We start from the raw sequence: 18447 nt of genomic DNA on the forward strand, positions 1-18447 counted from the left end.
ACGTTGTCAGTGCTCGTCAGCAGCCCATCAGCATCATCTGCTCTCCGTCCATCAGCCCTCAGCCCTCCATCCGTCACCCCCCTCCTCTCCGTCCGTCACCCTCATCACCCCCCCTCTCTGTCCGTCACCCTCAGGCCTCAGCCTCTCTATCACTTGTCGTCACTTCTCTCAGCCTCTCCGTCACCCGTCTCGTGGGTAGCTGTCGTGGGGAGCTGCTGTTTTTGCATCACCTGTGAAGCTGCGTCATCGACGCTCCCCTTCGTTAGGAGCTACTCCTGCTACGCCACCGGACTGCTGGTGCGCCATCCCCTCACGTAACCTATCTGCCAGCCCCTCATAGCCTCGCCTCACGTAGCCCCTCTCCCCTTTCGTAGCCTCTGCGCCAGCCCCGCGTAAACTCTCTGCCAGTCCCTCCGCCGTCCTCACGCTTCACGTAACCTATCTACTCTCTCACTACACTCTCACTAGCCTTTCTCTCTCTTCATCCCTGCATTACACGCGGCAGATAAACTCTACCCAGGGTTAGGTTACACAGGCTTGGTTAGGTTACCTACGAGGTTGGTTCAATTACAGGTTTGGTTCAGTTACAGGTTGGCTGAGTTACAGTTTGGTCAAAGTTGTGCCATGTGGCATAAGTGCCACCCAGGCACAGTAATCCCTTCACAGGCACCCTATGCTTCTCCATATGCACCCATAGGCCACATCATCAGTGCATTTTTTAGCACCCTTGAGGTCATATTCTTCCGCGAGCTGTATCTTTTGATGCAGGTGGAATTTGGAGACGCTCCGAAAACCAAAATTGCTTGCCAGCTCGTGCTCTACGCACCTGTCACATCCTTCAGCCCCCTCCATCGAGCTCTGATTCCCTAATTCCCCCTCTCCCATAGCCTCTCATTTCCTCTTCATTTTCAGCCCCAGGACTGGGTATGCCTCCCGCCATAGGAGGGGGGGGGGGGGCTCATGCTCCCGCTCCTGCACTAAGACCTGCACCGAACACGGAATCAACCAAAAGAAATGGGGAAAGGTGGCAAAGATACGGCTAAAGCCGCCAAGAAATACGACAACAAAACCAAGAAACAAACACAACTGAAACTTGAGGATGTGAATACACGCTACAACCGCAATGGACTCGGAGTTGACAGCAAAGGAAAGGCAGGGTCCACCTCAGCCTCAGCATCAGCTTCAACTTCAGCTTCAGTTTCAGTTTCAGTTTCAGCTTCCGTCTCAGCTACATCCTCATCCTCAGCTTCAGCTTCAACGTCAGCCTCAACTTCAGTTTCAGCTCCACTTCCATCCACAGCCTCTACATCCATAGCATAGCTACTGGCACTGATATACCCCTACCCATGACATCGATTGCTCCACCCTCCCCTGGGGTAGAGGGGTTGTCACTGACATCATCTCTCCCTTCTTCTCCCGCTGCAGTTCTCACCGATTATGACACCCACTTTGAAGGGGTCATACACTGTTCTGCACTACGCCTCGACCTTTCTCTCCCCTCTGCCTCTCAGTCAGCCCACGTTCCCACACCCTGCTGGGATTGCCTCATCTAGGCCACTATCATCTCCATATCACACCCATCTCACCCAGTCATCACCCAGCCTCCAGTCTCATCCCCACACTTTCATGCCACAGTCCTTTCAGTTTCCACTAGAGTACAGACGAGCTGACCCATCAGAGGCTTGGGAGAGCTTGCTGATGGAGGTACATAGCATCCGAGAGCGCAAGATGGAGCTGTCACGCTTCGCACAAGAGCAGACACGCTTCGCCCAGGAGCAGTCGCGTGTCATACAGGAGCAAGCTCAAGCTATCCGAGACCAAGCAGATCTTATTCAGGGACTCAGACAAGAGATCTCACACCTCCGACAAGAGGTCACTGCTATACGCCCAGTCCCAGGAAGCACCCCAATTGTGGAGGCACACTACAGGTTGAAGAGAGGCGCTTCCTGTTGCAGCAGCGGGATCAGGCCCACAAGGAGGGGAAGTGGATAGTAGTACGAGATGGACGACTCCTTACATACCCCCATCGGGCACCGGGGTCTATGAGACTCAGATATCCGAGACCCTATCCTGCACCATCTGAAACTGTAATGGTACCTTATGGTCAGAACCAAGGAACTTCTCGAAATCCTATACAGGTCACGACATAGTCTTTTATACAGAGACACATCAGAGTCCAGAGCGCCCACTACCAGTAGTCAGCGGGTATACATGGGAGTCTGCCTACAGAGACGAGATGAGGGATATAGGAGGGGTTCGAGGATCAGGAGGAGTCGCAGTCCTTTACAAATCCACACTTTTGGGGGCCATCTCAGTGGAGCAGAGAGATGCACATTCCAGGTTTCTTTTGATCCGGATTCAGCACATGGACAGCCAGGATCTGTTTATTGCAGTTTGCTACTTCTCCCCTAAGACCTCCCACTTTGCCAGAGATATTCGAGTTGAGGATGAGACATCTCCATTTGCTGCTCTTTATTAGTCCATTGTTGACTTCTCTAGCCGCGGACAAGTCCTCCTAGTTGGGGACTTCAACGCGAGGACAGGCGCTCGTTAGGCACCACTCCTCGACTTTAGGGATGATTCCACTCTATTGCCAAACATTGACCTTGAGGAGACAAGTATGATACGGGTTTTGACTGACACACGAGGACCATTCACATCTTATGGGCAGGCCCTATTAGACCTCGACAGGATGCATGATCTCATTATTTATAATGGTCTTGACAGATGGCCCACCTCAGGTGGTTTCACGTGCTTTCCAAATGGGAGAGGCTCCAGTGTTGTTGACTACACCATGGGATCCCCTGCCTTCACATCTCGCATCACTAACTTCACCGTAGCACCTCTCCCTCCAGGGGCTGATCATACCTATCTTTTCTTTAGCATTTCCACTCCCCCTCACGCAGCACTTTCCACCCCGCTGACTTCTTACTCCACCTACCATGATATACGCTTTGATCATGATCACTCACCTAATTACTATGGCCGTCTGTACATACTTCTCACCTACATTGACTTCATACCCCTATTAGAGGATCGTGCTGCCCTGGTCACCCGCTCACTACACGAGGCTGCTCTTCATGCTTTCCCCCATGCTTTCCCCCACACCACCCGCCCACCACCCCCTAGGACCATACCCTATAATAGCTGGTACGATGATGAGTGTAAGGCTTTATGCCGTCAACTCAGATTCGAAACCAAAAACAGTCTTCGGAGCGAACCAGAGACACTGCGCGTGTACCATTGATTGGTACGCAGAAAGAAACTAGACTTTGTCAGCCGGAACGAGGAGCTACTGAACATTCTGTTCAGTAACAACTTAAGGACTTTTGGCAGAGATTTCTAGAGGGACGGTCCCCCTCACCACTCACTCACACTCGAGTGTGGTTTGATTATGCACGCACACTCTCAGATATCCCAAATCAGCCAGTCCCTAACCTCTCACATATGCCACGCCCCACATCCTGCACCCTCTTCACTAGGGGGCGGTAAAGGATGCCATAATGAAGCTTCATGATGGCCAAGCGAAGGATCATGAGGGACTACGCACTGAGTTCATTGAATATGGGATTAACCTCCTAGCCCCGATCTTAGCAAAGCTATTTAATGAAGCTATTTGTTTGGGGTTTCCACGCACCTGGACCATTAACACTATCTCACCCATTCACAAGGCAAGGGATCCCATGAGCCCAGAGAACTACAGGAGCATTATGATTGGACATGTCACGTCCAAAATTTATGCATCAGTACTTGATTCCGAGGACAGCAAATTTGCGGAGTGTCAAGGACTTAGAGCAGCAGGATAGGCCGGATTCCGGCGTGATCATGGGACCATGGACCACATTCTCACGCTCAGATGTATCATCGAGGAGGCGAGGGCACGGAAGCAGAGGGTCTACTGCTGCTTTGTGGATTTTCGCAAGGCATTTGACACAGTTCCGAGAGCCCGCCTTATACGGCGCTTACAAGATTTAGATTACAACCAGGAGATCATTTGGGCTGTCTAGCACTTTATGAGAGAGTTTCAGGCAGAGTCCGAGCGGGTTTTGGGTGGACAAACGAGATCATGAGCACTATCGGGGTCGAACAAGGGTGTCCATTATCACCTACCTTGTTTGGCCTCTACATTGACGAGCTTGAGACAGTGATGCAGACACCAGGGGGGCAGGTTGCTCTCTTGCAGGCACGCTGATCCGGATATTGCTTTATGCAGATGACGTGGTTCTCTTGTCTTCCTCAGCAAAGGGGCTCCAGAGACACCTTGATGCCCTACAGTCCTTTTGTGAGTCTAATGATTTGAAGGTCAACCTAGGTAAACCTAGGTTAACCTAGGTAAAACCAAGGTTATGATCTTCAATACATCTCGAGCCGTCATGCGCCAGGAGCAGTTCGCATTTGATGGTTCACCTATTGAGGTAGTTTCATCATACACTTATCTTGGGGTCGTCTTTTCCGGACCCATCTTCACTATGAGACCCGCAATGTAGGCACACTTGAGCAGAGGATATGCTTCATTGGCTAGACTAGAGAGGCAGTGCTTCCACTCTCACTTTCAGGATCCACGGACCAAAGGGTTGCTTTTTGACTCCTTGGTCCGTCCAGCGGGGATGTATGGCAGTCCATGCTGGGGGCCAGACTTGTCGGATACAGAATGGGCCAAAGTGGAGCGGCTACAGATTCTCATGTTATCACGGATGATCCGAGGTAAGCCATCCGTTCCTCACCAGATCATTCAAGCGGAATTTGGGTCACCCCCATTCCAGCTAGATGTTGCATTTCAGGTCATCACGCATCTGTACCGAGTCAAGGAGTATGGGGATTACACCTCTGGGCGTAGCAGGCTACCATGGCTAGCACTGTCCTCTTCTATGGCACTTGCAGCAGGAGGAGACCAGAGGTGTTGGTATGCATGCACAGAGAGATGGTTTGAGGGACTGGGGCTCCACATGGATAGACTACCTCCTTTTCAGTATAGCATGGATGCTCCGTTTTCTCCCCTCATATCGCACTAGGTCAACCAGGTTATCCGTGAGGATCTCTTACAACTACACACATTCCGGACCTGGCTGGGCCCGAGTGATCTTCCAGTGAAGCTGGGCTTCTACAAAGATCACTTCTTACATATCACAGCGGAGGGTTTCATTGATCCACCAGGGTACACTCAGATTTACTTACCCCACTCACTGAGGATCTCTCTTGGGCAGTTCTGGGTCTCTTCACATAGACTTCGTATCGAGAGCGACAAAGCAGAGAGACTGCCCACGGAGAGGCGCATATGCACTTTGTGTGACATGCAGGAGGTTGAGACAGAGGAGCACTTCATCTTCATGTGTCCTGTTTACTATGAGATTCAAGGATGTTTCTACTGCCTCTTCAAAGACACCTATGGGGTTTTGGCCCGATTCATCTCCTACCCAGACCAGCGATATTTGGCAGGTTTCGTTCATGAGGGACTCAGACATTGCGAGAGGATGCTTCGAGCACGGAGACAGGAGCAGACTTTTTCCTTGGCTGATCCCTCTCAGAGCTCTATCACGGAGTTTTTTCAGCCAGATCACATGGACACCCATGGGACGAGGCCTCCAAACACAGCGACAAGAGGCTAGACTACAGGATACAGAGGCTAACTAGACAAAGCAACGAGTCACAGATTTCTATGTTTTTGAGTCAGCTCCAAGACACAGTGGTGTAGGCCATCCTAAGGGCTATCCATAGATGCCACTTATTCCTTGGTATGTGTGCCTTGTAGGCCTAGTTATAGTCAGTTAGGACTATTGGTACAGTTAGGTCATGTACCATCTAGGTCAGTTAGGACACTTAGTCCAGTTAGGGAAGTTAGCCCTAGGGTTTTGTTATGTTGGCTCTCCCTTGAGCCTCCTCACTTGTACTTCCAGCATTTTGATCATAGCAGCTCGTTTTTGGCCTTCTATCTCTCTTTTTTTGAGTTTCCATTGCCTATCACACCCAACCGTGGTATCAAAGCAGGCTAGGGTCCTTCCTCCCAGCCATTGGCAGCCTCCCTAAGCACTTGTACCCTCATTTGGAGCTGTTTGGCGGCCTATTCTTGCTGTTCGTCTGTTCGCAGCTGCAGGTGTGGTCACCCGAGGGCATTTGGAGGAGTTTAATCACGGGAAGACCTCATTTCAGTGCTGCTGTTGCATAGCCGCCTGCATCTAGTGCTCCATTGAAGCTTTGCTTAGCATTTCGGAGCATTTAATGCCTTGTTGCTGCAGTACGGACAGCCGCCATCCACACGTGTGAACTGCTGCATCTGTACGGGTGCATTTATTGTCTGCTGCTGCTGCATGGACAGCCGTACATCCTGTACGGTGCATTTACAACAGTGTCCCGACCTGCTGTTGCCCTGTACGGAGCATTTATTACACCCGCCAGTCACACGTGTGAGCCGTACGAGATTGCTGCTGCTGTATGATCAGTTCTGCCGCTGTACAAAGAGTTTCAGGTGTTTATTACAGCTGTACGGAGGCATTTAAACCTGCGCACCGAACTGTACAGACTGACAGCAGTAGTTACTCCTGCATTAACTGCAGTACGGGCATCCGTACAGAGCTGTCAGAGCTTACGGACAGCTTTGCCTCGTGAAGCGTGTCTTTATTTGCAGTGGTTTGCATCGGGAAGCGTGTCTTCATTTGCAGCTTTTGGGACTGCTATACATTTGCAGTTTAAAGCATTGAGGCTTGTGCAGTCACTTGCATTCCCTTTGTCAGTTGTGGTATTTGCTCTCCGTTTGCATCAATGGCTAGCCACAAGGATGATCTTTTTGGTATGCTTGGGGCTGATGATAAGCTTGATGGCACCAATTACCCCATGTGGTCATACATGATGGGACATGTTTTGGTTGCCAAGAATCTATGGCATATTGTTTCAGGTTCTGAGGCCAGGCCTACACGCACTGTCACTTCTGGTGCTGCACCTACTGCATCTAGTTCTTCTTCAGGTGATGGGTCTTCAAGTGATGGTTCTAATGCTACCTCCAAGACACCTACACCTCTTGCTGCAGGTGCTTTGCCTCCTACACAGGAGCAGATTCCGTGGGATGGTCGTGATGCTAAAGCACATGCCTTGATTGCTCTTTTAGAAAAACGGTTTATTATCCCTCACATCCGATCTTGCAAGATAGCTAAGCAAGCATGGGATCAGCTTGCATCTTTGTATCAAATGCGGAATGAGGCGAGGGTTGCCTATCTCCGCAAGCAATTAAAAGACTTGAAGCTTGAAGAGGGTGGTAACATGAATGCCTATCTCACTAATGTGAAGGATTTGAAAGTGCAGTTGGCCAACATTTATGAGATTATGCCTGATTCTCAGCTTGTTTCTAATACCCTTGATGGGTTGCTTGATTCATATCAAGGCTTTGCTACTACATTGAGGTTGGTTGCAGGGGGTGATGCCAATCATTTCTCATTTGACCAGCCAATTGCTCTTCTTCTTCAGGAGGAGCAAAGTCGTGTGAATCACAATGCTTCTATGGCTAGTGATCAAGCATTTGCTGCCCATCACAAACACAAAGATAAAGGCAAGGTTTCAAGTGGAAAACCCTCTCATCCCATGCTGATCATTCACATGGTGCCTCTTCTTCAGGGGATAACAAAAAGAAGAAGAGATGTAATTATTGCAGGAAACCCAGGCATGATATTTCTGAATGCAGGAAGCGCATAGCATCTGAACAGAAGAAAGAGCCTGGTCTTGCAGTATCTAGTTCTTCTAGTGCAAAAGATCGACATGAATCCGCTAATTTTGCACAAGACCAGCATTGGGCTTTCTTGGTTACATGCTATATAATCCTGATGTTCATGATGCTTGTATGGCAGTTTCAGATGTTCATGATGCCTAGTTCTTTGATAGTGGTGCTAGCAAGCACATCACTTCCTGCAGGAAGTAATTCAGCTCATTGGAGCTTACATCTCAGGGGGGCAGTGTCACATGTGCCAATAATGCATCATATACCGTGAAAGGTATTGGGCAAGTTGCTCTTACTTCTGTCTTTGGTGGTATTGTTACTCTAGAGCATGTCCTTTATGTTCCAGGCATTCGTAAGAACCTCATTTCTATTTCAAGCATTGCTACATGTGGCTTTCAGGTTCTTTTTTATGGTGTTAGGTGTACACATGCCTTTACCATGGTTTTGACTGGCACATTGTCTAGAGGTCTTTATAGACTTGATGCTTATGACGGATGTTTGGATGATGATGCTGCACTTGCCGATGCACATGCCTTTGCTCTTGATTCTACCATGGCAGATACTCATTTGTGGCATGAGAGGTTTGGACACCTCAATTTTGGAGCCCTGGTGAAATTATATAAGGAGGATATGGTTGTTGATCTTCTCAAAATGCATATGCCTACAAACATGTTTGTGAACCATGCTTGCTTGGTAAGATGCACCGTGCTGTGTTTCCCAAGGATGGGAGAGTTGGTGCTTCACATAAGCTTATATGGTTCATAGTGATGTTTGTGGACCCATGAGGGTTGCAGCCCTTGGGGGGTTCTACTATTTTGTCACTTTTATTGATGATTTCACCAGGTATACTTGGATTTTCGCATTGAAATCCAAATCTGAAGTTTCTTCATGCTTCAAGCACTTTATTGCCTTGGCTGAGAATGAGAGTGGGCTACACATTGCTCACCTTAATACAGATAGGGGAGGTGAATACATATCGAAGGAGTTTGCTATTTTTTTGGCTTCCAGTGGCATCAATCATCGATGCACGGTGGCTTTTACTCCTCAACAGAATCCTGTGGCTGAGCGGAAAAATAGATCAGTGATGGAGATGCCCAATGCATGTTGAAAGGCAAGCATTTGCCTAATAAGTTGTGGTTGGATGCTTGAATGCGGTCATGTGTGCAAATTACATCTTGAGTAGATGTCCTACAAAGGCATTGCAAACTATCACCCCTTATGAGGCTCGGACGGGTCATAAGCCTCGCATTTCCCACATGAGGACTTTTGGATGCTTAGCTTATGCTCATGTGCCTTCACAGAAACGCGCTGAGTTCGATGATAACGCTGTCAAGTGCATTTTTCTTGGGTATAGTTCACAGAGCAAGGGCTATAAGCTATATCAGCCCCACATGGGCAAGTGTTTTGTCAGTCAAGATGTTGTGTTTGATGAATCTTCCACTATGCCTTTGCTGGCTTGACATATTTGACAGCTTGATGCCTTCGTTTCCATCCGATGCTCGGGATGATGCTCCATCTAAGGTAGTACCTCCTCCATCTGTTGGTCATTTGCAGCCACATGTGCAGCCAGAAATTCAGCCTGATATGCCTCTCATTGATCGGGATCATTTGCATAGGGCTCTTGACCAAGAAAGAGCAGAAATTCAGTAGCCCAAAAAGGTACCCCGTTGGCTCCTTGACACATTAAAAGACAGTAAACAAGACACTCCTCTGCCAGCCCGTACGAGAGCAACTGTCCAGAAAGAGCATGCTAGTTTTGTTGCTTATGCTTTGGTTGCTACAGCATCCAATGAAGAGCCATTATGTCATCAAGATGCCTTTCAGAATGATTGTTGGATGAAGGCCATGCAAGCTGAATTGGATTCTATCCATTAGAATAACACTTGGGAGTTCTGTGATTTGCCTCCTGGCAAGAATGCCATTGGAACTAAGTGGATTTACAAAATCAAACGGAAAGCTGACGGTTCAGTGGACCATTACAAAGCTCGTCTTGTTGCTAAGGGCTATGCTCAGCAGCATGGCATTGACTTTGAGGAGACTTTTGCTCCTACTTCCAGGATCACTACTATTCGCATTGTTATTGCCTTTGCTGCCCACTTTCATTGGCAAATACATCAGCTTGATATTACGACAGCTTTCCTTCATGGGCATTTGCAGGAAGAGTTCTATGTTTCCCAACCTCCTGGCTTTTAGGTTGAAGGTTCTGAAAGCAAGGTATGCCGCTTGAAAAAGGCCCTCTATGGATTGAAGCAAGCACCTCGGGCTTGGTATTCGAGGATTCATACTCATTTGCTCACATTTGGCTTTTAGAACAGCCCTACAGAGGCTACCCTTTACATCCGCAAGCGTGGGACAGATTTGCTGATTTTAGTCCTTTATGTGGATGATCTGCTTGTGACTAGGACACATGCTCAGCAAATTGCAGATTTTAAACTTGATTTGCAGCAGACATTTGCTATGTCTGATCTTGGTCTTCTGCACTACTATCTGGGCATCCAATTTGCTAGCAGTGAGGGGGGCATTTTGATGTCACAATCCAAGTACATTGGATAGCTTTTGCAGCGTTTTCAGTTTGAGAATTGCTAGCCAATATCCACACCATTAGATACTGGTTTTCACTTCTCTTCTGAGGATGGCAGCGGTACATGTGATGTCACTCTGTATTAGCAGGCAGTTGGTTGTTTGATTTACCTATGCCATACGAGGCCTGATCTACAGTATGCTGTCTCACAGTTGAGCAGATATATGCACAGCCCATCTATTCACCATTGGCATGCCGTGAAGCGTGTTTTCAGATAGCTCAAAGGCACTCAGCATTTAGGCCTTCTTTATGGGGCTGATACTTCACTTGTCATGCATGGATTCACTTATGGTGATTGGGCTGGTTGTTCGGACACTCGTGTGTCACACAGTGGCAACTGTTTTATGCTTGGTACTTCATGTGTTTCTTGGTTCAGCAAGAAGCAGATACAGTTGCTACTTCTAGCTGTGAAGCTGAGTACAAAGCAGCTTTTACAGCTATAGTGGAGTGTGTTTGGCTTCGGAAGCTACTTGCATATCTTTGTGCATGCCAGACTGCTCCTACCGTCATCTTCACTGATAGTCAGAGTGCTTTGGCTGTTGCACGGAATCCAGTTTTCCATGCTCGCACAATGCATATTGAGGTTCACTATCACTATGTCAGAGAGCGATTATCAATAGGTGATATTATGTTGTCTTATGTTCCCACTGAAGACAACTTGGTAGATCTTTTTACGAAGGCTCTACCTCGACCTAAGTTTGAGGCTTTTTAACAAGCTTTAAACTTAGTACCTTTTGTAACTTGATCTGTTGTACTCCCTACAGTCATAGGTTGCTATTTCCCTATGGGACTAACATGTGCAACCATGACATTAGATATTTAGGTATCCTGAGACATGTCCAGGATACTTTAGCCCATACCATGGAGGGGGGTTTGTAGGCCATCCTATTGGCTATCCATAGATGCCACTAATTCCTTGGTATGTGCCTTGTAGGCCTAGTTATAGTCAATTAGGACTATTGGTATAGTTAGTTCATGTACCATCTAGGTCAGTTAGGACACTTAGTCCAGTTAGGGCAGTTAGCCCTAGGGTTTTGTTATGTTGGCTCTCCCTTGAGCCTCCTCACTTGTACTTGCAGCATTTTGATCATAGCAGCTTGTTTTTGGCCTTCTATCTCTCTTTTTCTGAGTTTCCATTGCCTGTCACACCCCAACAAGTGGGATGGAGGAGGAGGAGCTAGCCACGACACGGAGAGCGACCACCCACGACACGGAGAGCGACAAGAGCACCCTCGATTGAGGTCATGCCTATTACAGCTTTCCTCATAGGAGATCGCCCGAGACAAGATGATGTTGGAGATAGATGATGCCATCCTCGAGCCTTGGAGATTTGGTCTGCACTGAGCCTCAGATCCCTCGAGTCGATATCAATAGTTATCATAAATAGGGTGCCTCAGAGGATCCTTTTCATGCTCGGTGCTTCCCATGCACTACAAAGTGGGGCCAAGGGGTTTTCTTCAATCAGAGGCAGAGGAAAACCTAGGGTTGGATATGCTTGAGTGACAGCAGATCAAGATCATGTCTTGGTACGGGATGAACCACCACTGACCCAGTATTAGTCACTTCAGGGCAGGACCAATCTCACTGGAGGCTTTGGTTGTGGGAGGACTGCCCCCTACAAGAGGTATAGTGGAACCCAGGTGAGTGATTCTAGCCTTCTAGAGTGGGGCACTCACAGAGGATGACAAAAATGCCCTTCTTCTTATACACCACACACATCATTCCTGGACCCCTTCGACAGAGCAGTATTGAGCAGAGCAAAAGGTACCCCATGAGGTTACGATATTCTGGTCCCATCTGTGGACTAGCCTCCATCCACAAGATTTATGTATTTCTTTGGATGGTGGCCCACGGGGGACTGCCCATTGGTGCAGTTCAGAGGATCTAGCAGGGGACTCAAAAAAGCAGTGAGACTTCACTTGCGGCATGGCAGCCTGGTTGACAGAGGGGGGTCATGCCTTTTCTTCAGTCGAGAAGGTTTCACCAGCCTACAGGATTACTGGACACAAGGTGTTTCCTTCCGGGGTGCATGACTCAAATCCCGCCAAAGGTCTGTACCATCAGTCAAGGATAGAGTTTGGGAGACGGTGTCCAGCATTACTACTTGGAGGATCTGGGTCACCCATTGCAATTTGGTGATGGGAGGCAAGCAGGAACCTGCAGCAGCTATCCTTGTTGCCATTTGGCAAGATATCATCTATAACTTGCATGCCATATGGCAGCAAGGGGATGATGGGTTCTCGAATGACCATCAAAAGGCGTGCATCTTTCTGCCAAGCTTGGCCTGCAGGTGCATTCGACACATTCACGGATCAAGGCATCCATTTGTTGGGTTGTTTCTCCTATTCCTGCAAATCCATAGGCAGTGAGTTGGGTTCTCTAGAAACAGACTGCACAATGGTCAGCACTTTTCTCGTACTTTCTTCCATGATCAGCGCCACACGGATAGCTGATTTGTATGGTTGGTTTTTCTCAAGTGTTAATAGAAGGGTTCTTTTCTTTGGGGGACAAACAGAGAGGAAATTAGATGCAAAAGCCTTGTCTCAGATATAGGAAGAGACAAAATCTTGATATAGGAACAGAAGAAAACAATACACAATTTTCCATTTTCAATATAGAGACAAAACAGGGATATAGACGATTGAGTTCCATTGTCACACGCACCAGTGACAGGCACAGGTGGCAGTGACAACTGGCTGCACAGTCACATCTCGCAGCCTTCAAATACAAGATATTTTCAGGAATTTGGGCCAATCCAGCAGCTGATTTCAATGCCGACTAGATCGCCCAGAGTCGGCCAAAAGGGGTTGGCCAGGTCAACCCCGCCAAGCAAGCCGGTCGACCGACCTGCATGGATCTCCCAGAGTCAGCCAAAAAGGGTTGGCCAGGTCGACCCAACCAAGCAGGTCAGTCAATCGACTGGTCTCGCCAGTCAAACCACTATCCAATCGGCTGGTTTTCCAGCCCTATATAAGGGGCAATTTTCCCCTCAGCTGGGCATTCAGTCCTACACCCTCCAGACACAGTTCCAGACCTTGTGCCGTGCCTCTACTTGCTCCAGCAGCACTCGTACAGCAGCTGTACCAGATCGCAATGGAAGGCGAGGGTTCCACGCTCCACCCAGCCCAGGATGGACAGCATATAGTCGAGGTTTGGCAGTCTGTTTCAATGTAGCTCCATCTCCTATAGTGGCAGTTGGGGGAGTTTTCTAAGCTCAGCTTTGTATGCCAATTTGGCAGTCATGTAGAACAGTAGTCAGGGCATTTATGCCAGCATTATAAATAAAGCAGTGTTCTTTAGTTAGGAAGATCTCTGGTGTCTCTCATGCTAGAGTTCTCCTTTTTACAATTCATTTATTTTCTGCACAGCAAGTCCCTGAATGTTACATCCATTCCCTTTCACATTGACAACCATCATTACTCAATAAAACTGAATCAGATAAAGGACAAGGCAAATCACAGGACCCATCCAAATGTTGAGGGACAACCCTCAGGCTGCATTAACCCACAGCCTCCTCACTTGATAACCATTTGGTGACAGCACAATACAATTGAGTTCCATCCCTCTCCAGAGAACAATCATCATATTGAAGGAGAAAAACAAGAACCAGAGAGCCAACATCTGCCAAAACCAAACCAATTGTTTAAAGAAACGACATTCTTCCCAAGCTTAGGACAAAATCCGAACTCGATGGTGACAATGAAAGAGACAATTATCAGGTAAAACCTTTAGAACAAACATGTGAAAACATATGCAACATTTTTGCAAATGCCGAGCCTTGATTTCTTAAACCCAAAAGTCTTCACCTGACGATCTGCCAACATCAAAGGCCAAACTCTGGATACTACCTCAAGCAAACCTTTCCTGTTACAAGGGCAAGGGACTCAAGGATCTCATGCAGATATACTGGGTTACTCTCTCTCCTTCCAGTCAGCACTCACCCCTTGCACTCAGTATATAGCATGGATGGCGTAATGAGAGAATTATAGCCCTCATTCCTGTTACATTGGTATCAGAGCATCAAAACTTTTCTTGCCTAGGGTGGTGCATAGTAGTATTGGGGGTGATACATCCCTACCAAGATAGGGTTAGAGAGCCTTGGATGATTTAGATATTAACTGGATGTCAGGAAGAATGTCAGCCAAGGTTAGGGCTAAGGCTTTATAAGCTGGACATGGCACTCAGTTTAATTGAACAAGACTCAGTAGCCCAAGGGATTACGGATGTTGGTACAATGCCTTGTGGTATGGGATGCAAAACGTTTTCTAAAGCTACTTGATGGTGAAAGATACATAGCAAGTGAATAGAACCACTCAACTGTAGCATAATAAGTTAAGATTCTTCCGAAAACTGCCGAGGGAGTGGCACAAAATAACATCGGAATTCTGGAAGTATGCACTTGAGATAGAGCTAGAACAAGACCCCAAATTCCACCATAAATTGAGTGGAGTGATCCTAGACAATCCCAGCTCGGGGGTGTCTATGGTTGGGTTGTGAGTTCAACGTCAACACCATAAGGGTGTGATATCTTGGTTAGTTTTGTTCTTACATGTCTTTATCAGTAGACCCTAGATTGGGGGATCTAATATTCTTATCAAAGTAGTTCTGATGTACCACAGTGTGAAATGTGAAAGCTAAGATTGAAAGCTTCTACCAAGTAAAGCTCATCTCAAGATTTGGCTTGTCTGGTGATTGTGGTCTCTGTCAAACAGAGGTTTTGGCAGAGGGATCTAATTCGCATTGCAAGGGGCAACAGATGTAGTTTTGAGGAATTGTGCCTAGAGTGGGGGATCTAATATTCTGATTCACATACTTCAAACAGATCCCACAAAGCTTTTTGCATTAAATGATACATGGTTTTTATTTTTCAAGTGTGGAAGCCTTCTCCATTAAACTTGGAGATGTTCTCAACAACATCACTCATTTTGATGTTTCTTTTGGGAAAGTCTTACCACTTGGCAACTAGCTCAAGGGCAGTGTCCAATCCCATTTTACATGACATAGTGCTAGCAAACAATCAAGTCTCCCAGGATCAGCTCCTCCTCCCCATAGCAAATATAAAAACTGGAAGTTGTTTCAAGCTTTGAGGAAGGTTTTCCTATGTGCCATTTCAAAATGACTATCGATCAGGCAATGATAACAGTGGCTTGTGTAAAACGATTTAATATTTGAGCCTTAGAACGTGCCAAAAGAATAGTAGATTACACCTTCATCGAGCAGCCAAAAAACAGGCCCAACTAGGCAACAAAGCTTGCCTCTGTATATCACTGTGAGCAGCATAAAGCGTAACAGTAGGAGGTGCCTCTGTTCCAGCAGAAGTAGCAAAATGTGCTTCTAGCAGGAAAACGGGCAGCCTAAATAAACGATGTGTAGCTCCAATCAGTGGAACTCCCCTCAGTTTACAGCAGGTTGTGGCTCTTCCAGCAAAAGGATCAATTGTGGAGCAAAATGGCCAGGTTGCAGGAGCACGATAAGGGAAAAACCAGTGCCTGACTACAGTAAGCTACGATGACAGAAAACGTGTTTCCACACAACAGCCAAGCAGCACTGGTGATGGATAATGAATGAACCACAAAATACTCCAAAATAGCTTATGATTCTCAAGCGAAATCACTCCCACACGCACAGCCAACAGGAGGAACGCACAAGCATTTGGAGCAACACTTCGATGAAGCCTTCTGAGACCAGCTGGTAGCACGCAGCAAGGAACTAGGTAGCAAGGTACACCTCTAGGGGGTGTAAGAATGCTGAAGGGAGAGGGAGATGGAGGTGGAAGCATAAAGGAAATTGCTATCCTGAGCTCTGATACCACATGCAAGTGAGGGAGGTAGAAGCATAAAGGAAAGAGCTCTGATACCACACGCAAGAGACACAAATCAGACTAAGGAGGCTCAACATGTAGTCAATCATCTTCCATTAGATCGTGCCTCCTTAAATAGGCAAGATTTCATGATCTCTCCATCCATATGCCACCATATCATTATTGCAATCTACTTCATCCAATCACTTAATTTCCTTGTCATACCCATCCAGCATCACATTCCCAACATCCACTGAAGTCAAAGTGCTTTGGCAATTCCACAAAATCCAGTGTTTCATGCTCGGACTAAGCACATTGAGGTTCATTATCACTATGTCAGAGAAAGATTGTCACTAAGAGATATTCATTTGTCTTAAGCCCAAAAGAAAATGCTGTGAGTTTCTTGCGTTTCCTCTGCTACCTAGCTCAGGAAATGGGTGATTGACTAAGCAAGTCCCATAGTCTCTGCTTTATACATAAGGAGAAAAGGTATTCCTCAGCGCCTCTCCATAGTAAGCGTTCATCCTTGAGCTTCACTACAAAATCTACTCTTGAGCCCCTCTATAAAGTAATCGACAGCTTCATCTATCCTTTATTCATGCCAACAAGTAATTGCCCCCCGTCATCAATAACTTTGGCGATGTGCCTAGCAAGAAGCTAGCTTAATTGCACATTAAAACAAGACCACTCGATAGAGATGAAGGGTGAAAAATAATCAACATTCTTGCAAGATGTTGTGCGACACCATACCCGTCTCTATAAGTGTTAGGAATGCTGGCTTTTTATTGTGACACAATTATGCTCTTTGAAGTTGAGCCGCAATATTTTGTTGCATCGCTGTGATCATCCTAGCCTTAACAGGTCTGCGAGTGCATTGTGAGAGCGAAAGAATGAAGGTCCAGGCTTTGCTAGCCCGTATACGGGCTCGGAAATGGGTGAGCATCTCGATTTCTCTGCCGCCCCCAAAAAACTTCTAAAGCTTCATGATTCGAAAACAAAATTCGTATTCATTCTTGTTGCTGCAATGCGCTAGCTGGGTCGACAATTGAAGTTCAAAAGGGGAGAGAACAGAATGCAACCTTCTCTTCCGCTGAACCAATGGCCGAGGAAGATGAGGGTACAAGCAGCGACAGCAGAGATGGAGAGGTTGAGCAACCAGGAAGAGGATAGCTGTTGTGATGAAGGCGCTTTCTTTCGCGGCTTGCGATCCATGAAGACGAAGAGAGTCACTCGAATTCAGTGGGTTGCTATGATGCTTCACTTGGTTACTATCATCATCATCATCATCAGGGGTCATCATCATCATCATCATCATCAGGGGTAGACTATCATCATCATCATCATCATCACACTATCATCATCATCAGCAGCAGCAGCAGCAGCAGCTTCACCATCATCATCATCCTCAAAGTTATCGATGGTGGGCGTCAAACTTTCAGAGCTGCCCATCGCATTAAGCGAGAAAAGGTGACGTGTCCAAGGCTTCTTAACTCGCCCATCAAATCACTCCTCACCCCTACAACTTTGATGGTTTCGGCCTTTACCCAAGCCAAAAGTGGCTTGTAGACTTTTATCTTGGGTAAAGGCCTCCCCATGGCCTCTACCTACCCCATCAGGGATCACTATCACCATCATAATCATCAGCATCATCATCACAGGTCACCTTCATCATAGACTTGGGACCATCATCCCTTGCTTCAAACAATGAATGTCTCCTGTTAGGGTGAGTTCATACCACCCTCCCACCCATGGAGGATGAATTAGAATTGGAGGATGGCTACCAGGTGTGGTGATTCACACCACCCGACGGTCATCACGCTACAACCTAGATTTTGCCCTTCCATTCTAATTTGCAATCAAGCACTAATGCGTGAACGCTCTTAGGGTTGAAAAGAGGCGATGTCCATCTTCACCTTTACCTCCTCCCTCTTAGGGGCCTTTGGAAGCACAACATGGCTTTGTGCCGATTACTCCCTAATCTATCCTTAGCTCTCAAATCCTCTCGTGCACCACTCGTATCCCTTCACCAACCAAATGTGTCCAAATGGTACATTGCACATTCTTGAAGACATGCATGGGGTCTAAGAGGCAATTGATTAGCAACTGGCCCCACTGGGAAAATCATGGAAGACTAAGAGCCTTTTCATCCCTTCTGGTAGCTATCTTCATCTCTTATGCTTTGTGCACTTGACCAATTGATAAGATGCCTTTCAATCCCAAGTTTTACGCAAGTAGAAAAACATGATTTAAGGCCTTTCGGAGGTACCTTCAAAAAGATATATGTTAATTATGTTGTAAGGGAAAGCAACACCTGCAACCTTTTCCCATTTCTTGGGCTAGGAGTGATGGCATCCTCCAAATCAT

General features: G+C 47.0%; 1 protein-coding gene across 2 annotated transcripts in view; it reads right to left on the reverse strand.

The window, feature by feature from the left end:
* The window catches only part of LOC147881779 (uncharacterized), a 102077-nt gene extending 84584 nt beyond the window's left edge, over positions 1 to 17493 (reverse strand). For both annotated transcript variants that reach the window (XM_087401941.1, XM_087401942.1), the window contains exon 1: positions 17163 to 17493. In XM_087401941.1, the coding sequence (XP_087258067.1) occupies positions 17163 to 17398 (236 nt within the window). In that variant the 5' untranslated portion in view covers positions 17399 to 17493. The remainder of the gene's footprint in view (positions 1 to 17162) is intronic.
* Between the last annotated feature and the right edge of the window lie 954 nt (positions 17494 to 18447).

Source organism: Dipteris shenzhenensis, chromosome 30, assembly GCF_047967505.1.
Source record: "Dipteris shenzhenensis isolate YYH24624 ecotype China chromosome 30, Dip_SZ_1.0, whole genome shotgun sequence".
Lineage (NCBI taxonomy): Eukaryota > Viridiplantae > Streptophyta > Polypodiopsida > Gleicheniales > Dipteridaceae > Dipteris > Dipteris shenzhenensis.